Source organism: Vipera berus, assembly GCF_964194415.1.
Source record: "Vipera berus genome assembly, chromosome: 2".
NCBI classification, from domain to species: Eukaryota; Metazoa; Chordata; class Lepidosauria; order Squamata; family Viperidae; genus Vipera; species Vipera berus.
Window position 1 is genome coordinate 26,786,624 of NC_138203.1, and position 27,244 is coordinate 26,813,867.

Below are 27,244 nucleotides of genomic sequence, written 5' to 3' on the forward strand. Positions count from 1 at the left end.
ACAGTAATCCCACGGTCATTGAACCAGGTTTTGATGCTTTTGGCAGTGTGGGCAGGCGCCGTCCTGCTGGAAAATGAAGTCAGCATCCCCATAAAGCTCATCTGCAGAAGGAAGCATGAAGTGCTCCAAAGTCTCCAGGTAGACGGCTATGTTGACCCTGGACTTAATGAAGCACAGTGAACTAACACCAGCAGATGACATGGCTCCCCAAATCAACACAGACTGTGGAAACTTCACACTGGACTTCAAGCATCTTGCAGTGTGTGCCTCTCCATTCTTCCTCCAGACTCTGGGTACTTGGTTTCCAAATGAGATGCAAAAGTTGCTCTCAGCAGAAAAGAGGACTTTGGACCACTGAGCAACAGACCAGTTCTGTTTCTCTTTAGCCCAGGTAAGATGCTTCTGACGTTTGTTGTTCATGAGCGGCTTGAGAAGAGGAATACGACATTTGAAGCCCATGTCCAGGATCCGTCTGTGTGTGGTGGCTCCAGCCTCAGTCCACTCCTTGTGAAAGTCCCCAATGTCAACTCCTCGTCTTCGCTTGTACTTACCTTCACGCTGGGAAGGGCTCGACACCCAACACTTTTGCATGGCCTTTTCCTGACAATCCTCTCCAGGCTGCGGTCATACCTGCTGCTTGTGCACCTTTTTCTTCCACACTTTTCCCTTCCACATAACTTTCTATTAATGTGCTTTGATACAGCACTTTGGGAACATCCAACTTCTTTTTTTTTTATTGAAAAGTTTTAACATACAATTTTTCCCTTAAAAAATCCCCCCTCCCCCCCTTCTCCCTCCCCCCTTCCTCTCCCCCCTCCCCCCTCCCCCCCCAACTTCCCAGAGCTAAATACAAGGTATATATAAAAAAAACAATCATAAACAACCATATACTAACAACCATAAACTCTAAAATCTATCACTCTCTAGCTTATATAGGATAAAACAAACCTTAGTAATATTAAATATATTTAAATATATATAAAAAAAACTAATATAGAAAAAAAAACAAAGAAAGAAGACTTATTCAAATATAAAACTTCTTAACCCTATACTTATTCTGAATAAACTCAAGCCATTTTCTCCCTTCCATAATATAGCGTTCCTGCGAGTAATCTTTCAAATAGGCCGAAATCTTTACCATTTCGACCAGGTCGGAAACCTTTAAAATCCACTCTTCTATGGTCGGCAGTTCCTCTTTCCGGTACTATCCTATCAAAAGTCTTGCTGCCGTAGTTAAATTCAACATCAACTTAGTATATTCCATCAGACTTTTATCCAAAAAGCCTTAACCTTTTTACAAGTCTACCATATATGAAAATATGAAAATATATTACGTCTTTATCACCGCACCTCCGACATTTAGGCTAATAATTCAGATACATGCTTAGCTTTTTAAAATCTAAATACCATCTATAAAACATTTTGTAAAAATTCTCTCTTAGATTTCAAACTTATATAAATTTTACATTCCTCACCCAAATCTTTTCCCACCTCCCACTACTTGGCTGTAAGTACGTTGTGAAAGTTCCATAGACTTCTGCTGATCTTGTTCTTTTATCTTTTTTGATCGTTTTAAAGCAGCACGCGTCACCCTCTGTTCTCTGGGATCATCCAAAAGTGTTATAACTTGATCTCCTCCAGCACCATTCTCCTCTGTCTGTCCATCTTCAGCCTCTTGATATTCTCCTTCTCCAGATCCCTTTGCAGCTTCCAGAAGTGTTAATGGGGTTGCTTTTAAAACATTATTGTAAAAATCACGCGCTTGCATCACAGTAACCAGACGGTACCTTTTACCTTCATGCATCACCATCAACCCAGCTGGAATCTCCCATCTGAACCTTATATCTCGTTGCTTGAGCTCTTGCACAAGAAATGTAAAATCCTTCCTTCTCCTTAAAATCTTTGGAGGAATTTCTTTTAGAACCAGAACTTCTTGATCAGCAATCACGACTTTAGTATCATAGGCAGCTTGTATAACTTCATCTCTAATTTCCCTTTTTGTAAAATAAACCACCACATCTCTAGGCAACTTTCTCTGTCTAGCAATCCATGAATTCACACGATACACTTTATCCATGCCTCCTTTTATTTCAGATGCTGGCTGATTCAATACCACTTCGAGAGCCTCAGAAACCAGCTGCTTTAGATCTTCCTTAATATTCTCCTTTAAACCTCTGATTCTAATGGCAAACTGCATCTGGAAATATTGAGCAAGACTCAATTCTTTATCCATTTTGTCTCTTAAATCTTCATTCTCCAATACTTTTGCTTCTAATATGGCATTCTTTTGAGTCGAATCTTTGACTTTTTCATCCAAATCTTCCACACATTCAGCCAGTTTATACACTGAAGACAAAATGTCTACCTTCATCACCCTGTACTTCTGTTCCATCCTCTCCTCCATTCTCTCCTCCAACTTCTTCAATTTCTCCTCCATCTGTGCAAATTTATCACCCATTGATTCCAAAATTGATTCCAAGATTACCTGGGTATGTTTTTCAAGAGCATCTTGTAAGTCCTTCGATGTCACTACATCAGGAGGATGCAATGCCTGCAATGATGTTTGTTGCACCGGGGAAGTTCCAGCACTCCGAAGAGTTTTAGGGGGAGGTTTAGCCGCCATCTTTTACTTTCAATTGTGACGCACTTTCACTTAGAGTTTAAAAAGTCCATCAAGCTCGAGAGTAGAATAAAATAATCCTCTTCACCTTTTCCTCTTGTACCGCTCTGCCTGCTCTTTTTATTCCATAGTCCTTCCTTCAGGCAGGGGTGGTCGCAGACGCCTGGCTCTGCTCCATAAAGTCAGGAGCAGAGGCGCTGGCCAGCTGGGAGCGACCCAGGCTACGGGGGAGTTCGATCCTTCGGCCGCCCAAGCTGCAAGCTCAGGCGGCCCCGGAGAACTCAACCCCTACCTGGGGCCTCACCCCCTCCTCTTCTCCCGAGGAGGGGGCTTCAAATTCGCCCGAACAGCTGATCGGCGCTGTTTCGGGCGAAAATCACTCAGCTGAGCCGCGGGCAGCCCGGGAAGGCTGTCTCCGTCGCCGCGGAGCCACCGGAAGTCGGAACATCCAACTTCTTTTGCAATTACCTTTTGAGGCTTTCCCTCCTTATGGAGGGTGTCAATGATGCACAACTGTCAGGTCAGCAGTCTTCCCCATGATTGTGATTCCTACTGAACCAGACTGAGAGACCATTTAAAGGCTCAGGAACCCTTTGCAGGTGTTATGGCTTAATTAGCTGATTAGAGTGGGACACTTTGAGCCTAGAATATTGCACCTTTTCACAATATTCTAATTTTCTGAGATTGTGCATTTGGGGCTTTCATGAGCTGTAAGCCATAATCATCACAATTATGACAAATCACGGCTTGAACTATCTTGCTTTGCATGTAATGAGTCTATCTCATATATTAGTTCCCCCTTTTAAGTTGCATTAATGAAATAAATGAACTTTTGCACAATATTCTAATTTTTAGAGTTTCACCTGTATGTAAAACAAACATATACTCTCTCTGTGTGTGTGGAGGGCAAGCTAGCAATTTCTTCCTGTTTCTGTGTAGAGTGGAAACTAGGATTTTTCCCCCCATTTCCAGGTGTTCAGAGAAGAGAGTAATGAGTGAATGTTTTCTGTAATTGCTTCTTGATCAGCTGGAAGGAGCATTGATCATGGCACTTCTTATCTGTTCTCAACTTTTCAAGGCCGCCAGAAGTAAATATGACTTCAAAACACTCTGAAGGCATTTGAGAGTGGATACTGTCTGGGGTGAAAGTACTTTGGGCCCAGTGACTAGACCACTTTTCAGTTTAAACTTTGCTGAGTCATTTATCTCACTAGGAAAGACAATGGGAGGAAATGACTCAGTGGAAGAGCATCATATTAGGTAACAGATACAATTTTCCAACATCCATTGTTTTTTTTTCTTCTTCTTTGTTCTGCCTATTTGCTTGAATGGAAATAATTAGTTTTGTCCTCTTGATAGAGTGGAGCTACTATTTTCTGCCAATTTACCATGTACAAAAAGTGATTTATTCTGCTAAGGCCACTAATGCCTCCTTAATTAAAGAAAATAATAATATTTTGTTCCAATTAAGGGTGGCTGTTCTGGGAAAAACTAATTGGTGTGTCTGCCTTTGGATATTTGGTTGCCTACACACATGAAAACTCTATGATTCCAGAGAGGACAGAAAATCCTCAGGTGAATTTCCCTGCTCTGCTCCCACTTTTTATATTTAATACTAAACATTGTTTCACTTGTCCAAATTGAATTTAAAAAGTTGGTCTGCTAACTGCAGTGGCAAAACTTTGATCAGACAGATGTCGTGTAAGGTTTTTTTATAGCTGCCAACTTCTTCTGGCAATTTTCTCCACCTTTGCTGCTCTTTTCTAGATTGGCCTGAGGTGGCCATCTCAGGTGACAGATTGAGAAGGACAGATCAAGGTTACATTCAAACCTACCATTCTGTCTCCTGCCTCCTGAAGAGGCTCCTTTGCCCATGGTGGTGCTCTAGGAGTTTCTCAGAACAAGACCGGGGATGGGGGGGCATAGCTTTGTAGAAGTGGGCCACTCAGATGTCCTAACTTTTTCTGATGAATCTACAGATTAAGATATTAGGAGTAGTACATACTTGGGGAAGCTGTAACAGTCAGTTTCTTGTAGAAAATTAGCTGAGCAGTTCACAGGCCTATATAAATAGACCACTGTGCTCTACTCAATCAATCAGAATAAAGATGGAAGGGATCTTGGAGGTCTTCTAGTCCAACGCCTGCTAAAGCAGGATACCCTATACCAGGGGTGTCAAACTGCCAGCCCGCAGGTCAGATGTGTCAAGATGAAACCATGCCCACCCCATTGCCGGCAATGGGGAAAAAGCTCTGATACATTGCATGTCACGTGACATCACAAGTTTGACATGTCTGCTCTATACCATTTCAGACAAGTGGCTGCCCAGTCTTTTCTTAAAAGCCTCCAGTGATGAAGCACCCACAATGTCTGAAGGCAAGCTGTTTCACTGATTAATCGTTCTCACTGTTAGAAAGTTTATCCTTAATTCCAGGTTGCTTCTCTCCTTGATTAGTTTCCATCCATTATTTCTTGTCCTACCCTTTGGTGTTTTGAAAAATAAGTTGACCCCCTCTTCTTTGTGGCAACCTGTCAAATACTGGAATACTGCTATTATGTTCCCCCCCCCAGTCCTTCTTTTCTCTAGACTAGCCAAATCCAAATCCTGCAACCGTTCTTCATATGTTTTAGTCTCCAGGACAATCAGAATGAGCCATGCTATTTCATAAAGCTTCACTTAGAGGACCTCTTCTGAAGATACACTTTAGCCGAGTGTCTACTGTTCTAAACATTGCTAGTGACCTTTCTGCAGGAAAGAATGATTAACACTTGATGTTAATACAGACTGCAAGTGAGGAAAACAAGCAACAGATCTAAATGTAAGCAAGTGGGTAAGGTGATGGCAGTGGCTGTTCCCCTTCCCAATGGGAGATCTTTTGTGCCTTCCGTTTTTCACCCTGTTTGAGTTTCCAGCTAACTTGTTTGCAATGGAAACACTGGAATTAAACTGGCAGTTTAGCATCTATTGGAGGAAGCTGCAAGGAAAGAACAATAGATGAGGAAAAAAACCTTCTTCCTTGCTACAGCTGCTTCTGTAGCTAATTGTGCCCTCTGCTGTGTTATTCTATTGTAATTTTTTATTACCAGGGAATTTGTCTGGTGAACAAACTATAGAATATGGAACAAGAAAGGAGGCTGAGCCCCATTTGCTAAATCCTGAATGAAGTTTTACATTTAGTGCTTTAGATTTAGCTGGCAAATATAACTCATTGCTCGCACAGTAGAAACTGTAATGGATCGTGCTGGAAAGCACCCAAATCTCAAAATTATAAAAGACACACTAGCAAGGATTTGTGATATCTATCTTGTCGGCTAAAGGGAAACAAAGTCTGAAACTGTTAAATTGTGATGGGTTGATGTCTCCCACTGGTATGCTACCCAAACAGAGAGGCAGTCAGGAGATCTGGAAAGAAACTGATACATAGAAGAACTGAAACATTTATTCATGTTTATTCTGAATAGATTTTTCTCTAGCAAACTTGCTCCAATTTCCTCTTGTTCTATTTGCTTTTTATAATTTCCTTTGATTTCCAAAACCCATCCCTGAATGACACCAGAGATTTCCTTCTAGTACTGTGGAGTGCATGATTCCTTATACAATTAACTAACTAGATCTAGGTGGAGAAAATGAACAAGGCCAACTGAAGGTATTGTTAGCTGCTTTTCATCACTCTTAATCCTCCCAGCTTTGCAACAGAGAAGGGAAAAAACCAGTTATAAATAAGTCTTTTGGAGGCAATTTACAAAGAAATAAACCACACCCCCTCTTGTCCGCGGAAAAACCTTTCTTCATGGCACCAGTCCCTGGTGCTCAAAAGGTTGGGGACCTCTGATCTATGGACTTCAAGAATTCTCCACCTATCCATGCTGCCAAGATTGGAAACACTGGTCTACACACAGCACTCCACTTATATCAAGCATCTACAGTAATAAGATCAATAGACCAGTTAAATATTAAGAAAGAAGAAGTAAGATACTCAGGCCTTTGAAAGAGGGTCTTGACTAGCACTCTTCTTCTAGGATGACTTAGAAAATATTTTACTAAGATTTCTAACTGTCCCAGAGTATTTTGTTATTAACAGAGGGAAGGAGAATGTTTTGAGACAGTGCCTCCACCCAGAACCGTTATGGTCAGGGAAGGAAAGGAAAAATGGGAGACATCTTAAGAAACTACAGGTGCATATGAAGGGTTAGGGTTAGCTTGCAAAAAAATAAAATAGACAAACATAGGAAATCAAAGAAGGTGCCTGTATAAGGCAGTCATCAGAAAACTGTAGGCATTGTGTCAGAAAGGCTAAAGCTCAGAATTGACGAGGCATGCAAAAATGCTCAAAGTAACAATGCTTGGGGAGGGGGGAGCAAAGAAAAGCCAAGAAGTCTTCTGCCAAGAGGAAAGAGTAGATTAATGGCTGATGGCAAGAAATGTCTTAATTCAAATTTTACATCTGTCTTCTCTCAAAAGTAAAACAAAGCCCTAGCTGGCCAGTGATATACCTATAATTGGTGGAGAGAAATATAAGCTCAGGCTAAAGTCAGAGACAGTAAAAAAACATCCAAGTTAATCCAAAGACAATCAGAGGTATTCACAACTCTGGGTGGGTGGAACCAAATAGGTGCAAGTTGGATCAAAGCTTTGCCCTATATGCATGAAGTCATATGCACATATAGATACAAAGGGGCAGAGAATATCCCTGATCCATAGTCTGATGGAGCCAAGAATCCTAAAAAAAATATGACAGAACCATTAATTGCATTTTTTTGAGAACTTTTGAAGAACCAATCAAGTTCCAGAAGATGGACGACAATAAATGTCCTTATCACCAAGAAAGAAAGACTACTATTGAACTGATCATTATCAAATCTGTAGATGACACAAAACTTGGAAGGATAGCTTTAGAAGAGAACAAGAAAGTTTGAAAAGCTCTAGATAGACTTGACCACTAGACTGAAACAGGATTAAATTACCATGGAAAACTGTAAACTCCTGCATTTGGAGTGGGGGAAAAATGAAATTCACAAGTATGGAATGATGTAGGCAGGGCTTCACAGTACATTAACACATGCAATAAGAGTCTTAAAGTTCTAGTAAATTACAAGCTAAAGATGACCTATTAGTATGATTGCACCTACTAAAAGGAAAATATTATTTTTTTAAAGTATTAGATGCAGGAGCACATAATTCAGATCACAGTAATTAATGATCCCACCCTACTTTACCATGGTGTCTACCCTTCACTGACAGTCTTCAAACAGAGACTGAATGGTCATCTGTCAGAAATACTTTAGATGTTTCTGCACTGAGCAGGAGGTTGAACCAGATTATTCTGAGAACTCTTTCAGTTCTGTGATTCATTGTGCAAATTCAAACTAAGCCAACCTTTATTGGAGATTAAAACTCTTTGTAACTATGAACCTAATAGTTTCTGTTTTTCATCTGGCTTAGTGAGTTTCTGGATCCAAAAATAAAGAAAACTTAGTTTCTCATTATTGGTTGACTCAGCCTTCCATCCTTCCGAGGTAGGTAAAATGAGGACCCAGATTGTTGGGGGCAATTAAGCTGACTTTGTAAATGTTAGGCATATGGTGCTAGCCTACAATGTTGGGTTGAAAATATATTAACCATAATGCTATGGCTTTAAGAAGTTAATTGGCCAATGGGTGTGTATGTGTTCTCATGGCCATAAGAGGAAGCTAGGAACGTAGCTTCTCTCTCTCTCTGAATTCACTGATCTCTACTATTACTGTTTTTGCTCTGCTGTTGGTTTACTACTGTTGTAACCTAAACTGTGTATTGACCTCTGGACCGGTAAGAAGACTTTGTAGTTTGGATTACTCCTTGGACTGTTGCTATTGTGTATGACTTGGACTGTTTATTTTTGACTGTGCATTTTTGTTTTTACACCACCTCAAAGTAAAATACTTTTTGCTTTTAGAACTCAGTGTATTTCTGTGTGTGACTTTTACTACTCTCAGTGCCCTTCCTTGTCTGTGCAACTCTTTGGTAGCACAAGGAGACCTCTGCACAACAAATTCCTTAACACTGGTTATGGGCCCAGGCCTGTACTGAGAGTAAGTACACACAGTTTTCCTAGCTGAGTTTGTGTTAGCTTTTTGGTGTAAAATGGCACAAGAACAGTTGTCAGGCATCTCCTGGATAACCCGGTTGGATGGGACAAACTATGTTTCCTGGTCCACAAAATGCTGCTTGCTTTTGCGCAAGGAAGGACTATGGGCTGTTGTAAATAACCCACCAGATACTACTGCTTGGGATCCAGATGACGAAGAGGATGCAAAGAAGTTAGACAACTTTAAACGAAGCAATGAGAAAGCTCTTTGCATTATTGGACTAACACTGAATGACCAGCAGCTTGTCCATATTCGTGGTGAGGAGTCTGCTGCTAGGTGTTGGGATATTTTGCGAAGGCTTTATGTTCGAGACAGTGTGGGTGCACATATACACCTTACACGTAAGCTGTTTAGGGCTCGTCTGCAGAAGAATGGAGATATGCTGACCCATTTAAATTACATGAAGGCAACTTTTCAAGAGCTTCATGAAAAGGAGCTGATTTTTTCAGAGTTGCATCAGGTCTACATTATTCTGTCATCTTTGGATGAGAGTTATGATGGATATGTTTCTTCTTTGGAAGTCCTGACCAGAGAGGAACTGACATTGACTAACATTACTGGGAGACTGCTGGAAGAGTCCAGAAGAAGGCGTGACAGAGACCAGCTGAGAGAGACACAGCCACGAGAGAAGCAGCAATTCACCACTGCTTACAACGTCAAGAAATGTTATTCTTGTGGGGCTAGAGGGCATATAGCCAAATTCTGTAGAAAGGGAAGAAAACAGAATGTAAATAGCAGTGAGAAGGCTAAAAAGAGCATTGGTTTGGCTATTTCTGATGAACCAACATCCAGAAATAATGAATTGTGGGTTGTTGATAGTGGGGCTTCACAATGCATTACTAAAGTGAAAAAGAGGTTTGTTAATATGAAAAACAGCAACCAATATGTTTCACTGGCCAATGGTTGGAGGATGAAGGCCTCTGGTGAAGGTAATTCCTATTGTCCATGCATTAATGAACAGTTACCTATGTTATATATACCTAAGCTAAGATTCAACCTGTTATCTGTAAGGGAATTGGTTAAGGTTGGGTTTGTGGTAACATTCAGAGGGGAGCAATGCACTATTGAGAGGAATGGAACCTGTGTAACTGCTAATTTGAAAAATGGTTTATTCGTTCTCACAAGTAACCAGGTTAGTACAGTTAAAGCTAACTCGATATGTGAGAACAAGAAGCCACATGATGAATGTATACATTTATTGCATAGGCGGTTAGGGCATGTAAACTTTAACTCACTACGTAAAACAGTGGAATTAGTAGAGGGAGTTAAACTGAAGCCATGTAGTAAGTATTTGAATTGCAATGCCTGTAATCAGGAAAAGAGTAAGGCAACTCCTGCAAACAGGATAAACAGCTTCAAAACAACTGTACCTTTGGAAGTTGTGTTTGCTGATTTAATTGGACCCATGAAACAAAGTTTAGGAGGGTCATGTTATATTTTAAGTATCCTTGACCACTACTCTCGTTATGGTTTTTGTTATCTGCTTAAGTCAAAGGCAGATACTTTCCAACAATTTGCAAACTGGCTGAAGTTCGTGGAGAGAAAAACAAAGAGAAAGGTTCAGTGCATAATTACTGATAATGGTACTGAATTTACAAATAAGCGTTTTGTTGATATGTTACAATCAGCTGGTATTGAGCATAAACGTTCAGCCCCATATAGGCCTCAACATAATGCTTTTGTTGAGAGACGTGGGCAAACGTTACAAGCCATGATTAGAACCATGTTAAGAGATTCTGGCTTAACAGATAGACTGTGGGGGGAGGCAGCAAAATGTGCAAACCATGTTCTGAATTTAGTTGTTAATACTTCTACTGGTAAAATACCATATACAATATGGCATGGTAGAAGACCAAACCTTGATTACCTGCACACGTTTGGCACCCCAGCTTGGGTCCACATTCCTGCACAACTCAGGAGTAAAGGCCAACATAGGGCTAGGCAATTATACTTCGTAGGTTACGAAGCTAACCACAGATCCTATCGTTTCTGGGAACGAGGCACAACTAATGTATATAACAGTGCTAGTGCAAAGTTCCTTGAGCACGTTGGTTGGGATAGGTTAGAGCAAGTAACTGTTAATACTGATCCTCTAGTGTTTGAGGACTCCTCTGATAACGTAACTAGTAATGATAATACATCTCCTGTAAATATGAAAGATGAAGAGGAGATAGTGGAGATAAAAGAGGAATCAGAGGAAGGAAAGGAGACAGAAATTCAAAGCCCTGTAATTCCTTGGCGTTCAATGCGTATCAGACATCCACCTGATCGCTATGAAGCAAGTGTAGTATGTCAAGTTAGTGTAGAGCCATCTAACTATGATGAGATCAGGATGTATCCTGAAAAGGAACAAGCATCATGGAAAGCTGCAATGAACAGGGAGTTGAAGTCTTTGCAGAATCTTAAGGTTTATCAGAAAGCAAAACTGCCACCTGGTGAGAAAGCTATAGGTTGTAAATGGATATATAAAATAAAGAAGGGTGTAGATGGAACTATAACCCATAAGGCACGTTTGGTTGCACAAGGTTTTGCCCAAACTACTGAGGATTATGACGAGGTGTTTGCACCCAGTCTAAGGGCAACTACTTTAAGAGCAGCTTTAGTATGGGCGGCTAAAAACCAATATATGGTTAACCATGTAGATGTTGAAACTGCATATCTACATGCTCCATTGCAACATACTATTTATTTAAGAATACCACCAGGATTGACCAGTGATAGAGACCATGATTGTTGGGAATTAAAGAAAAGCCTCTATGGATTGAAACAATCAGGCTATGAGTGGAACAAATGTATAGTTAATGAGTTAAGTGCATTAGGTTTTGTAGCCAGTAATGCTGATCCTTGTTTGTTTAGAAGGGAACACAACGGAGCATTATCTTTTCTCTTATTATTCACAGATGATATTGCAATAATAACAAAAACTGAGTTAGAAGCACAAACTATCATTTCAAGATTGCAAAATAAATTCACAATTAGAAATCTTGGAGAAATAAGCCACTATTTGGGGTTAGATATTGTGAAAACAAATAGGGGTTTTAAGGTGTCACAAGCCAGTAAAATATCTCAGTTATTAAAGAGATACAATATGGAAATGTGTAAACCAGCAAAAACTCCGATGGCTATGGATTTTAAGGACACTAATGTTGAGAGTCCTGTATTTGATAAGACTATGTACCAATCTTTGATAGGAAGTCTTATGTATCTGAGTAATTGGACTAGACCTGATATTTCTTACTGTGTAAATCAATTAGCTAGGTACAACAATAATCCAACTGTTAGACACTGGCAATCAGCTAAACGAGTATTAAGGTATTTGAAGCAAACTATTCACTACTCGTTATATTTAGAGCCAAATCGTGAGTTAATCCTTACTGCATATGCAGATGCGAGTTTTGCCTCTGATTCAAACAGTCGTAAATCTACCTCAGGGTTGGCTGTAATGTTGGGTGATTCTTTGATTGGATGGAAGTCCATTAGGCAAAAACACATAAGCTTATCTACAATGGAGGCTGAATTTTCATGTTTATCAGTGTTATGTACAGAACTGCTAGTGTACAAACAATTATTGTTAGATATGGGTTTAAATGTAAATGATCCATTTATTGTGTATGAGGACAATCAAGCTGCGATAAAGATGGCTAATAATGCTGCAGTAAGAACAAGATCTAAACATACTGATCTTCGTTATTTAAATGTCAGACAATGTGTCAAAGATAAATTAATACAGTTAGAGTATTGTCCATCTGATGTAAATATTGCAGACCATTTTACGAAGGTACAAAGTGCTGTGAAACACAATGCTAATTGTGAAAGAATGTGCATAAGATTGTAAGAGTTATATATTATTCTACCCAAAGGGGAGAATGTTAGGCATATGGTGCTAGCCTACAATGTTGGGTTGAAAATATATTAACCATAATGCTATGGCTTTAAGAAGTTAATTGGCCAATGGGTGTGTATGTGTTCTCATGGCCATAAGAGGAAGCTAGGAACGTAGCTTCTCTCTCTCTCTGAATTCACTGATCTCTACTATTACTGTTTTTGCTCTGCTGTTGGTTTACTACTGTTGTAACCTAAACTGTGTATTGACCTCTGGACCGGTAAGAAGACTTTGTAGTTTGGATTACTCCTTGGACTGTTGCTATTGTGTATGACTTGGACTGTTTATTTTTGACTGTGCATTTTTGTTTTTACACCACCTCAAAGTAAAATACTTTTTGCTTTTAGAACTCAGTGTATTTCTGTGTGTGACTTTTACTGCTCTCAGTGCCCTTCCTTGTCTGTGCAACTCTTTGGTAGCACAAGGAGACCTCTGCACAACAAATTCCTTAACAGTAATAATGCCGCTTGGGGTGTGTGTGAAAGCCCTAATAAGCAGGCATATACATAGAATGAAGGCTACTGCTTAGCTTGTAAGCCGCCCTGAGTCTTCGGAGAAGGGCGGGATATAAATGGAATTAAAAAAATAAATAAATAAAAATTGTCCCCTATTTCAAGGTTTAAGTGGGTAAAAATATGCTAATAAACATTTTATTAATATATCTATATTTAACTTCAAATATAATGAAGGTTTGTTAGCATTCATTGAACTAAGTTCATATTCTGCATTCAAGAAAATCACATTATGAGCATGAAGTAATGGGGAGATAGTCTGTCACTTAAGTACCCGGTACAATATTCTTTCTGTGTATGTTCTAGAACACATCCCCTAACAAGGTTTCCTGCTGAATATTACTCTCCAAACATCTTTAAAGGAGACTTCTTCCTCATTCAACTTCCTGGAAAGGCTTATTTAGAATTTTCCCACAATGATACACATGGAATATTAAGCATAGTGCCAAGGCTGTTTACCCATAGTACTTTAAATAATCCCCAGGCATATAATCTCACTTGGCCCATTTAATTTTGTTCCCAGACTTTTTTGTGAGTTTGTTGTTCATTGCCCAGATTGGGGCAAGTTATATAAAATGGCAAAATACGTAAACACGGATGCATTTCAAAATAAATTATTGGAAACAGTTCTAGAACAAGGAAGAAAAAAAAAAGGAGACGGTTACCCTCCCATTCTAATAATGAATGCCAGCCATTAAAAATCTGGGGAGGTTATTTGCTCTGCAGGCAGAGCAGTTTTGACTAATGTTGTGAGGCTGAAAGACAAATATGCAAGATGGGAAAAATTCCTCAGGGAACGAAGGCAGACTCGCTCTTAAAATTCAGCCTCGTTTCAGATGCAACATATAAATATAGCACAAGTACTAATCAAAACAAGATTCTGAATATCTTGAACAACAACATAAGCGAGCTCTGAACATTGCAAAGCTACCACGCTCTGCAGTGAATGATAACATTAGTGTCTGTCTCAACAAGGTCAGGGGAAAGTCCTAAATTCAATTACTCATATTGATTTTTTATGGATTATGCTAAAAGAGGTTTAGTGCACCTAATCAATATACAGATTGGGTGTTTTTTTTAAAGTCCTTGACTGATTTATTCTTTTTATTTTCTATGAGTTTTTAAATTAAGTGAAAAAAGGGTAGCTGCAAATCATTTGAATGCAAGGTTTGGATTAAAGAGGGAGCAGCTGCCCAGTTCGGAAGGGTGGAGGGCTGCTGAGAATTATAAACAAGTCCTCTTGCAGCTTAACCAAGATAAATTGAGGAGGACCACTTCACAGCTGGCAGGGTTTGCCTTTCCCCAGGGCAACTGACAGAGAAAAATAAAATAAGACAGAAATGCCAATAAATCATATGAATCAAGAAACAAAGAGTAAGCAGTCAGTTTACCATCCAATTTTTTACTGGAATCAGATATAACTGAGATAGACCATTGCCATCAACCAGCAGTGGCCATCCTAAAATTAGAAGCAATTATTCCTGCTTCTAATGTGCATTGGCTTTGGCCAAAACCAGATTTCAGGACTAAGTAGATAGATTTCTGTCTTTGTTCTAATATTGGACTTCCATTAAGTTCCTGATCTCATCTTTGGAGCATTTAAAACTGGTTTACTTAGCTCTGTGACTTATTTTTATGGGAAAGAAGACCAGGGACTTTATCTCTTATGTTTGTGTAAGAATCAGATCCTAGTGTCACCCCTTAAAAAGATCACTATATATCTGAAATGTGGTAAGAATATTTCCACAAAAAATACAGTATATCATCACTGCAGATTTTGTTACAAAAATGAATATAGTAATAGACAATATTAAAAAAAAACCAAAAGATTTAAAGGGATGAAAAATTGAACGGATAATAATGTCTATGTATTTTTTGAAGAAGACATTTCTTCATCTAAATATCTCTAGCTTGTTGGCAATCATATCCTTGTACTGAAAGATTAGAAAATTGCAAGCCTTTCAGGCAGTTTGAGGGAGAAAGAAGTTGTAAACCTCTCAGTATATATTTCAGATTTAGTAGTGGTATCCAACAGAACCACCCCCAAAATGCTTCCACATGAACCAAGCTATTTCTAGAGCTAGACAAAGGGCATGGGGGTGGTTTGAGTAGCCTCTGGACTTGTATACATTGTGAGTGACTGTGGAGTCCTTGGTGCTCTCTGGGGACCGCAGGATAGTTCAAGTCCAAGCTACAAATATTCTCACATTTGGTACTGCGACAAACTCTTGGCTTTGAGCAAGGAATCTTTCAGCCAGAAGTTAGATGTGTTTGTATATTGAGCTTTTTCAAATGCAAAAGATTACAGTTTTACTTCTCTGTTTGGGAGGAAAATAAAACTGAAGGGTTTTGCTTGTTCCATTCCTCTGCTGAATCTATTAAGTGAATCTAGGATACTCAACCACTATTCTTCATTGAGAGCTGACTGGTCTTGTAACACTTGTGTCCCATTTGAGTACTGAAAACAGTTTTATTTCCTTTAAGGGCTGCATTCTCTGAGGAATAAACAATGGGGCCTTCTATGCAATTCATAATAGAACACCCCATCAGGGTAACACCTTACAAAGGAAAATTGTGCCCTGCTCCTAGTCAGCAGAGGGGCATCCTCTGTGCTTTGATTTGCTGGGTTAACAGCTTTTTACTATAGCTTCAGAGTGATGGGGCTTACCTCACTGCACTTCTTGTTTATTTAGAAGAGAATATAAACCTCCTTGAAAGTAGAAACTCAGGATAATTGTTTTAAAAAATCTTAAGTATCTCAATTAAACATATTCAGAGGATTTTTGGAATTTTGATGAAAGCTAGCTGAAGCCTCATAGCCAGTGAGGCTGCTAATGCTTGCTAAGGTTTAGTTGTCTTTTTTGCTACAATATTCACACTCAGGGCTTTTTTTTTTGTCATAGAACGCTCAGAACGGAGTTCCGGCACCTTTTTTTGGATGGAACCTTGTAGGGTAGGCAAGGCGGGTTGTATGACATGTGTGAGTTCCAGCACCTTTTTCTTTTACAAAAAAGCACTGTTTACACTTAAGATTAGACATTTCCAGATCTTAATGATTCATACTTAATGTTTCAATTTAAGTCTGTGTATCAGTATATAGAGGTAGGTGTATTGATAAGAGCCTGGCATCTTAAGATTGCCACACATTACAGCAGACATGTCAAACTCGCGACATCATGTGACATTGTACAACATATCAGGACGGTTTTGCCATTGCCGGCAATGGGGTGGGCCTGGCTTCCAGATGACGTGTCCGGCCCATGGGCCAGCAGTTTGACACCCCTGCATTACAGGAAGCACTGAAGCATCTCCTCTTTCACCCCAGGCTCCCAAAATTTGGAATGTCAATGACTTTAAAGTGTTGTTTTATTAACAGTAGACATACACTTTGGAGACTGATGTCTGCCAAAACTTGAGTAAATTGCTGTCAGGGCTGACTGAATAGGTTTATTGTTAGTCTGTTTCTTCATATTCTCTGATCAGTAGAATATAAATAGACTTTCTCATGCTGTAGTAATTTTAAAATTTATCATAAAGTTCTTTTTGTAAGCTGAGAACTGTGGATGCTTTCAAATAAATTTATCATCAAAAATAATTTACGCAATCTCCAAAACTGAAGCTTATCATGGGCATTTTCATAGAGGTGTGATCATCTAAAATTGGTCTCCCTAATAGTCATACATTGCAACTGGGAAAACCATAGCCCTGCCTATACGCACTTTTGTTGACAGGATGATGTCTCTGCTTTTTAGTGTGTTGTCTAGATTTGCCATGGCTTTCCTCCCCTGGAGCAAGCGTCTTTTAATTTTTTGGCTGCAGTCCCCATCTGCGGTGATCTTGGAGCCCAGGAAAATAAAATCTGTTTTCATTCTGAAGAAATTACAAAAATGCCATTCTACATGTAATGATGATGATGATATATTTATATTTATATTTATATTTATTTGATTTATATACCGCCCTTCTCCCGAAGGACTCAGGGCGGTGTACAGGGCAATAAATATCAAAAATACAAGATACAAAAGTTTTTAAAAAATTAAATAATTGTGCCCGATGCAATAAATTAATTAAAATCAATATTAAAACCCCAAACCCATCAGACCAGGCCGGCTTGTTCGAATAAATAAGTTTTTAGATCACCGCGGAAGGAGCGAAGGTCGGGAGCCATCCGGAGCTCAACCGGTAAGCAGTTTCAAAGGTCTGGCGCGCCCACAGAGAACGCCCTCCCCCTGGGGGTCACCAGTCGACATTCTCTGACCGGTGGTACCTGAGGAGGCCCTCTCTGTGGGAGCGCACAGATGATGTTGGAGGGGACATTGGAGGTCATCTAGTCCAACCCCCTGCTCAGGCAGGATACCCTATACCATTTCAGACAAATGGCTGTCCAGTCTCTTCTTAAAAACCTCCAGTGTTGGAGTATTCACAGCTTCTGTAGGCAGGTTGTTCCACTGATTAATTGTTCTAACTGTCAGTAAATTTCTCCTTAGTTCTAGGTTGCTTCTCTTCTTGATTAGTTTCCATCCATTGCTTCTTGCCCTGCTTTCAGGTGCTTTGGAGAATAGCTTGACTCTCTCTTCTTTGTGGCAACCCCTGAGATATTGGAACACTGCTATCATGTCACCCCTCGTCCTTCTCTTCATTAAACTAGACATTCCCAGTTCCAGCAACCATTACTTGTATGTTTTAGCCTCCAGTCCCCTAATCATCTTTGTTGCTCTTCTCTGTACTCTTTCTAGAGTCTCGACATCTTTTTTACATCGTGGTGACCAAAACTGGATGCAGTATTCCAAGTGCGGCCTTACCGAGGCATTGTAAATAATTCTATGACTGCCTATGAATCTTTTCTGTTGCTACAAATAGAAATAGATTTATTTATTTGTAAAATGTAGAGGTCGCCCATCATACCTCAAGGTAACTCTGGGTGGCTTACAATCATAAAATTATAGATATAACTTCTTTCTATTCCATACCTCCTGTTCTGTCCCCACTCTTTTACCTGCTCTGACCTTATTTGGGGAATAAAGCTGTGTTTGGATGACACTTCCTCAGAAGGCTAAACAACTGTATATTTCTCTGCAGAGAACTTGGGAAAGTATTTGCATAGAACACCAACCTCTCTTTCTGGCTGACATGTTAGGTTTTTTTTTAAAAAATTCTCTTTATTTATTTTGATACTGAGAAGTACATGGAGTCCTCAGTTTACAACAGATCATTTAGTGACTCTTTGAACTTACAACACCACTGAAAAAAGTGCCTTATGACTATTTTTCACATTTATGACCGTTGGAGCATCCACATGGTCATGTGATCAAAATTCAGATGCTTGACAACTGACTCATATTTATGACAGTTGCCATTTCCTAAGTCATATAATCATATTTTGTGATCTTATGACAAACAATCAATGGGGAAGCCAGACTCACTTAACAACCATATTACTAATTTAAAAACTGCAGTGATTCACTTAACAACTGTGTCATAAAATGGGACAAAACTCACTTAACAACTGTCTTACTTGGAAACAGAAATTTTCAGCTCAATTGTGGTTGTACATTGAGGACTATCTGTTTTTAGTATGATCCAGTTTGAATACCATAGAAACAGATTTAACTCCTTGGCTATATTTGGGAGAACTAGAGGATGAAGTTTTTTATCTGCTTCTTCAGAAAGTAAAAGAGGAGTTTAAATTAGAGATTAGATCCCAGTTTAACACTGTGAGAGACTTCTTAATACTGAAAACAATCAGTGTGAAAATAGGATTATTATTTGTCAGGGGTGGGCACAGTCTTTCACTGGAATTTTTTTTTAGCTGAAGCTGGTATATTTTATCTGTTGTTATAGATTGCTGTAACGTTTGATTTCCTGCATCAAGCTTTTGGAATTGGAATAACCAGTAATCCCAAATTGCATGACTGGATCCCAGTAACATGCTCAAACATAATGTGGTTTGTTCAACTTTGGCTAAACATGATATGTGAACCCAGCTATTGATGTTTCCTGTTTAGCGGTATGAGAAACTTGGATTTCTGCCATCAAACTGTCAGTAAATCATGATTAAACACTTTGTGTTAACTAATAATTTTAGGCAAAACCTTGAAATATTTTGGAACTGGCAAATTGTTAAACAAGGGAGTAATTCCTGACTCACAAACCTATTGTGGATGTGGATGTCTTATCAGCAGTTTTTGTCTCAAAAGGAATTTGCTTATAAGCAAGATTTCATCAGATTGAATTGTCAGGCTGCAATCCTATGTATATTTATAAGCAAATAAGCTCACTTGTACAGTGAGACCTACAGTCCTACATTTGAGTAAACAAATGCACCATAAACCTGGTGCGCCAGTTGCAGCCCTATCTAGACCGGGATGACTTATGTACGGTCACTCACGCGCTCATGACCTCTCGTCTAGACTACTGCAACGCTCTCTACATGGGGCTGCCCTTGAGGACCACTCGGAGGCTCCAACTGGTACAGAATGCAGCCGCGAGAGTTGTGTTGGGAGTCTCCCGATACTCCCATGTTACACCTCTGCTCCGTGAGCTGCATTGGTTGCCAGTTGTCTTCTGGGTGAGATTCAAGGTACTGGTAATGGTGTTTAAGGCCCTACATGGCATGGGTCCGGAGTACCTTAGGGAACACCTGCTGCCGGCATCAACTTCCCTCCGCCCTGTGCGTTCCCACAGAGAGGGCCTCCTCAGGGTGCCACCGATCAGAGAATGTCGATTGGTGGCCCCCAGGGGGAGGTCCTTCTCTGTGGGTGCCCCGGAGCTATGGAATCGGTTACCGGTTGAGCTCCGGATGGCGCCCGACCTTCGCTCCTTCCGTCGCGATCTAAAGACATTCTTATTTGAACAAGCCGGCCTGGCCTGATGGGGGATGGGGGGGGGTTATTGTTATTTTAATATTTGTATTTACTGTTTTTAGTTGGGCATATATTTAATCCTTTTTAACTTTTGTATCTCTGTATTTTTTATGCTTGCCCTGTTCACCGCCCTGAGTCCTCCGGGAGAAGGGCGGTATATAAATAAAATTATTATTATTATTATTATTATTATTATTATTATTATTATTATTATTATTATTATTATTATTATTATTATTATTATTATTATTATTATTATTATTATTATTATTATTTATCTGATTCAGGGTAAAGATTAGATTCTTCCAGCTTTATTTCTTCATGAATCCTCACTACATATCCAACAGCCACCATTATCAAAGGACATTTTATTATGCACTTTCTGTATAGCATGTATCTGTAGCTACAATTACAATACCTGATTGACTGTCTGGTACCAAAGCAAAGAAAAAGCTCATTCAAAAATCTTTATGCATTTTCACCTTTCAACCAGGAAAAAGACAGATTGCCATGGTAACATCATAATGGAAAATAGGGCACATTTTTATCAGTATTTGTCAGGCTTATGCTGTTAGATTTTTGCTTAGAAAAATACTCTGAAAGCAGAAAGAGACCATTGCATTTCAGACTTAGGATAATCTGATCAGTGGGTAAATTATCACCAATGAACAAGCAAGATTGAATTGATAACATAACTGGTTTTCCATAGAAACGTATGTCAAGATTTAATGAAAAAAATCAAGATTAATTTTTAGTAAGAAGTATAAATGAAATATGGAATTAATTATTCTGAATGGTCTATTAGCATAATAGCTAGACATACAACATGTGACAAAAGGACTACAAAATTCACTGAGCAGGGAAATTGAAGGGGAAATGTTAGCATAGTAAATGAAGTCATATTTAATTGTATTAATGTTCACACTAGTTCTTACATGATTCTAATATATGAATATCTCAGATGTCATTAAATCATTTGGTAATAAATGAAATTTAAGTACTTGGTTTATTTTTTTTTCAGAATTACCTTTTGTGTGGACCATCTACTATGAAGTTTCCTCATGTATAGCCAATTGTAATGAATGTGATTCATGTCAATGGACTCTGCAATATACTTGAGATTTTCTTCTTATGATTACATTTGTTTAATGTAGCAACAATTCATGAATATGAATGCAATAATTGGGACAGAGGAGATATATAATCTGTAAAATCTATTTACAATACTGTATACATCAGGGGGAAAAATTAATGAAAAGCCTTTTTAACAGATTTATATAAGCAATATTGCATTTTGGGGAAATCTTTGTTTTATAACTGCCTGAAGATAAACAAAAGTCATGTGTTTATCCTGCACCATCCAGATGTTTGGATTACAACTCCCTCTTCCTCCAGTAACATAGCCATGGGTGCAAAGCATAGCTTCCCACACAGTACTTTATAACAAAATTCAGCTGGCTTCTTTATATAAGAATATTTTTTGGAAAGAGTGAACTGTAGCCTGTACAAACCTGGAGCAGAATAAATACCACACGTGTAGAAGTTGCAAGTAAGGTGTACTAAATGTTATTCTTCACACATGATTTTCCATTTACACCTGACCATCAGCTACAAACCTACCAGAAGAATAAAAGCAACTTTTATCAGGAAGAAAACTACTTTCAAGGGAAAGATATTACATACATTCTCCTCTGTGATGAAATCTGCCCTCCAGAGGACTTTGCAATAGAGAAGCAAACGTCTTTGCCATGGCTCTAATATAATTTGTAATTTGCCCCAAAGTGCAGTCAGCATTAAATAGGTTGACAGATAAGGATGGCTGAAGGCTTATTTCCTAATGTGCCTTTTAGCATCTTATCTTTTCATGTTGAGACTCACCATTTATTTATCAGATGAAAGAATGTAATGACTATCGACAGATCCACAGCTATGTTATTTGGAACCTATGTTATGATTCAATAACTGAATGAGACGAGTTCGAAGAGAGATAGTGTGTATTTCACAATCACAACTGAAGCAATGGAACCTAACAATGATTTCAGGATCCAAGCTCTAAAGTAACTTAATTCCATCTTCTGCCTAGATATGCATACAATAATATCAAACAGTGAAAAAGAGGTCTTTGTCTGCTGAAATGTTATTTTTATTGAAAATAATGTTTTGGAATGCCAAAGGTAGGGGGCTGGTGTAAGTGCTGAGTTTCACTGCTTATTATTAGTCATTAACTACTGATGTTTCATGGTTTTAGGACACAGCAGGTCAAGAGAGATATAGGACAATTACTACAGCCTACTATCGGGGTGCTATGGGCTTCATTTTAATGTATGACATCACCAATGAAGAATCTTTCAATGCTGTACAAGACTGGTAAGTAAAATTTATTTAGGAATAAATTGGAAATAAAGGATAGTTGACCTGACAACCACATTTTGAAGGTTATTGTTATAAGAATAGCAGCAACTTGGTTTTGCTAAAGGTGCCTTTCTTATTACCATGAATCTGATTTTGAGAATGATTTATTCTGGATTAATCTGTGCCTCAGGCCAACTGCAAAACTTTAAAAGTTTCCACCCCTGATTAGTGACCAATTGAAATTTCTTCATACCAACATAAGAAGTGCTCTGCTGGATTGGACCCTTGGCTTATCTAGTCCAGCAGTGTGTTCTCACAGTGGCCAACCAACTACACAAGGAAACCCACTAGTTTTCCAGCAAGTCATCTTAATAATAATAATAAACCTTTATTGTCAAAGTACAACATGTGTACATTGAGATTAGCTGAGCCTCCCCCTTCACAGGTAGTTGCAGTGCCATCAAGGCTAATAGCTCTTGAACCCCACAACTTTCATGAATTGGTGCAACTCTTTTCTAAGCCAGGGAAGCTGGCAGCCAGCACCACATCTTGTAGTAGCAAGTTCAAATGTTTAATTATGCATTTAAGATTGAAAAAAATCCCTTTGTACTGATTCTCCCAAGATTCTGTTTCATTGAGTTCTAGTTTTTTGGGAAGAGGGAAATAGCTTTTTGTCCACTTTGTTTGTTTCTAACCTTCCTTTATTATTTTTACAAATAACTCAAGGTGGTGAACAGATCCAACACATCTTCCTCCTCCTATTTTTGCCACAACAACAACCTGTGAAGTGAGTTGGGCTGGGAGAGAGTGAGTGGCCTAAGGTCACCCAGCTGGCTTTCATGGCTAAGACAGGACTTGAACTTACTCTCTCTGGCTTTCTACCCTGATGCCTTAATCACTAGACCAAACTAACTCTACACCATACACAATTTTATATACCTCCATCATGTCCCATCTAATTCACTTCCTTTCTAGATTAAAAAAACTCTAAATGTTACAACCTTTCTTCATAGGGAAGCTGTCCAGCCTCTTCATCGACTTAGTTGCTTCCCTTGACCTTCTCTAGTGCCCTTATATCCTTTTTGAGATGTCATGACCAGAAATGTATACAATGCACACAAATCAGGTACAGTTGTGCCATTGATTTCTAGGAGGGCACTGTGATATTACCATCTCTATTTTCAGTCCTGTTTTTTTTAATGCCTAACATGCTGTTCGCCTTTTCTTTTTTACAGTGGGTGTATATCGTGTCTATACTTTAATTGAACTGTTTACCATTACTCCAAGTTATTGTTATTATGGTAGGTTACACAGTTGGCCAGATGTTTAGACTGAATTTGGCATTTTTAATCCATGTATTGAGTCCTCCTTAGGGACCTGGGATAAACAGATGTTGTTATTTGATAGTGTTGAAGGTATCATTGAAGGATGTAAGCTGTTCCAGGTAAAGCTGCCTTTTGCAATTGACTGATGGTGATCTTGTTATTCCTTCCCCCCCTTTTTTTCTTCCTCTTCCATTTTAACCCCCCCCCCTCTTAAATCCATAAATTATCAATGCAGTCTTTCCTTCTTTCAACAAAAAGTCCATATGAGGGAGGATTCCAGTCTTTCAAAAGGTCTATATCATTTCTCCCCTGACTAGGCTGGTCAATTTCATTTCTGTCAATTCCATCAGTTTTATAATGCAGTCTTCCACTGTGAATTTTTTAATTTTAATTTTAATCCCATTTATATCCCGCCCTTCTCCGAAGACTCAGGGCGGCTTACAATTTAAGCACAAACCAATGTGCTTAGCAATAGCCTTCATTCTATGTATATGCCTGCTTATTAGGGCTTTTGCCCCCCCAGCGGCATTATTACAAAGTCAGCTTATTGCCCCCAACAATCTGGGTCCTCATTTTACCTACCTCAGAAGGATGGAAGGCTGAGTCAACCTTGAGCCTGGTGGGATGCGAACCTGCACTAATTGCAGGCAGCTGGTGTTACTTAAGGAGGCATTAGCCCCCTGCGCCACCAAGGCTGCCTATTATTTCACTGTTTTTCCAACTTTATACCTCTAGTACTGTAAATTTACTGCAGTTGCTATATATCGTGTTACTTTCTCATATTTCTTTTCTAGTTTAAAGTCCATAAGTCTTTGATCAAAAGCATTCTGGTTTCATCATATTTTCACAAGTTCACTATGCATAATTGAAGGTTTTCTTCTTTTTTAATGTACCGTATTTCTTACCAACATATCAAATAATGAAAAGATTGTTTTCATTCTTGTGGGGAATTCGGATCCTTCATATATCAAATTATAGATTTTAAATCCCATGTCTGTATTGTAAGTCCCATAACTGTAACTTTAATACCATAAAATCTTCTATTTTCTTTCTTTCTTTCTTTCTTTCTTTCTTTCTTTCTTTCTTTCTTTCTTTCTTTCTTTCTTTCTTTCTTTCTTTCTTTCTTTCTTTCTTTCTTTCTTTCTTTCTTTCTTTTTCTTTCTCTTTCTTTCTTTCTTTCTTTCTTTCTTTCTTTCTTTCTTTCTTTCTTTCTTTCTTTCTTTGTCTTCTGACTTGCTGCAGTGCATTTGTATTTGTCTGAATAACATTGCTGTAAGATGCATAAGAACATTATTCAGATGAGTACCAACACATAGAAGCAACCCAGAATATCAGGAAAAGGAAAGAGACCACAGCACATCTTCCAATAAATGGATACCCCCTGATTCCTGACAAGTTCCTAAGTTAGTCCCTGTAGCATTTTTGTCAACATTTTTCAGAAGAGGTTTGCCCTTGCCTTTTTCCTGATGGGTTATTATATGATGTTCAACCTACAGCAGATATCTTCCAAGGCCAGAGATCCCACCTTCAGCTCAGCAATGTAGGATATTTTCTAATTCAGTTACTGTAAATCCAGCTTTATTTGTCAACCTGCCAATGGTGACATCGTGTCTACTATCATTTAGAAGAAATGTTACAAAAGCAAGGTTTAAAATAGGAACCTTCTAACCCAACTCCTTCTTGTCACTCTACCTCCCAAATCATCTTCCATGTTTCAAATTTAGTCTGCATATGACAATATTTAAAACATGTTTTTTGATTTAATAGATACCTTTTGTCTTATCTTGTTAAAAGCATCTGTACCCCAGAAGACATTTTTCCTATGCTGGGAAAAGAGAACCCTCAGCTTTGTAACTATCATTCACAGAACATTCTGTTCCATTAATATTTTAAGATTTACATCTTTGCTTCCCATTGATTATTTATAAAATTGATTCCAATGCTTCATCAGTATAGAGCAACAAGATAGACTAACCTGGTGCAGACATGGAAAACTTGGGGGGGAAAAACTATCAAAGCACTTTGAAGATGTCCTTATTTTTTCCTTCTGAGATATCTTATTCATAAAGCATAAAATCATTGTTTTTAAAGAAAATCTAGGAAGTCACCTAATCCAATCTAGTCCAACCTAAAGGTCTCTTCAGAAAATCTAGAGGCTGAAGTACTTCCAGTAAAAGTCTGCCTGGTGTCTGCCTGAATACAGTTATACAGAGTACAGAATAATGAAGTCAGAAGGGACACTGGAAGTCTTCTAGTACAACCATCTGCCCAAGCAGGAGGCACTCTACCATTCTGGACAAATGGCTATCCAATGTCTTCTTAAAACGTCCAGTGTTGAAGCACCCACAACTTCTGAAAGCAAGCCATTCCACTTATTAATTGTTCTCACTGTCAGGAATTCTTTTCCTTAAATCTAGGTTGCTTCTCTCTTTGACATGTTTCTATCTGTTACATATTGTCTTACTCTCAAGTGCTTTGGAAAATAGATTGACACCCTTTCAAGTATTGGAAGATTATTATCACGTCACTGCTAGTCCTTCTCTTTATTAGACTCAGTTCTATATTCAGTTCCTGCAACCATTCATCATATGCTTTAGTCTCCAGTCCCCTAATCATCTTTGCTGCTCTTCTCTGCACTTTTTCTGAGTCTCAACATCATTTTTTGTATCATGATGACCAGAACTGGATGCAGTATTCCAAGTGCGGTCTCACCATGGCAGTATATAGTAATATTAATACTTCACACGATCATGATACTATTCCTCTCTTGATTGATGCACCTTAGGACTGAATTATATGTTAATGATTCAAAAGAAGATACTTGTCCTGAATCATTTTCCCCCAGAATTACCAATCCACTTCTTCCATTCCATTCTCAACTTTTAGAAAATGTAGCATTTTTTTTTAAAAAGACATTTTGTAGGCAAGAAAATGTTTCAAAGCAAACAGGGTGCTCATTACCAGTTGTAAATAATTTTTGATACAGGTTCAGTCTTCTGATCCAAATAGTTTAGCATAGTTGCTATATTTTTTTCACATATGTAAGGATGAAAACATGTGAGAGGCATAATGTATACTAAGGTAAGTTACATTTCTTTTTCTTTTTTCCCATCTTTCATTTCATTCCTTCTGCTCAATACCTCTCATTCTTTTTCTGAACTTTGCCTGAGCTGTTTATCCTGAAAGGAGATAATAGTCATGAATGCATATGAAATTCAAAGTAAAACAAAGCAAAACAAAATAGCACTGAAGTCCAGCAATAAGTGCCTTTAAAATAAACATACAGTTTGTGCCTTTTTACCCCCAGACTATTATTTGGCTGGTAAAATAAGGTATCTAGGCTCTGTGATATAGGCTAAAATTGTATTTTCTGAAGTTCTTCGTTCTGCATCTAAATTATAGCTAAGCTTCATTCTTACTGTTCCATTACTTTCTATTTAGTTTCTCGTTCTTATTACTATCTAACAAGGGGCCTGTATTACTGCAATTAAAACACCATTTGTGGCATATTCTATCTTGGTTTGTAACTGTTAGCTCCCATTAGAACAATGTGATTTTTCATC

The 27,244-nt window shown here is 38.6% G+C and overlaps 1 protein-coding gene across 1 annotated transcript in view; it reads left to right on the forward strand.

Moving 5' to 3' along the window:
- RAB3C (RAB3C, member RAS oncogene family) overlaps positions 1-27,244 on the forward strand; it is a gene marked incomplete at both ends in the record, with an annotated part of 80,548 nt that overhangs the window by 14,486 nt on the left and 38,818 nt on the right. The window contains one exon of the mRNA XM_081318218.1: positions 22,253-22,371. Within this exon, the coding sequence (XP_081174344.1) occupies positions 22,253-22,371 (119 nt within the window). The remainder of the gene's footprint in view (positions 1-22,252; positions 22,372-27,244) is intronic.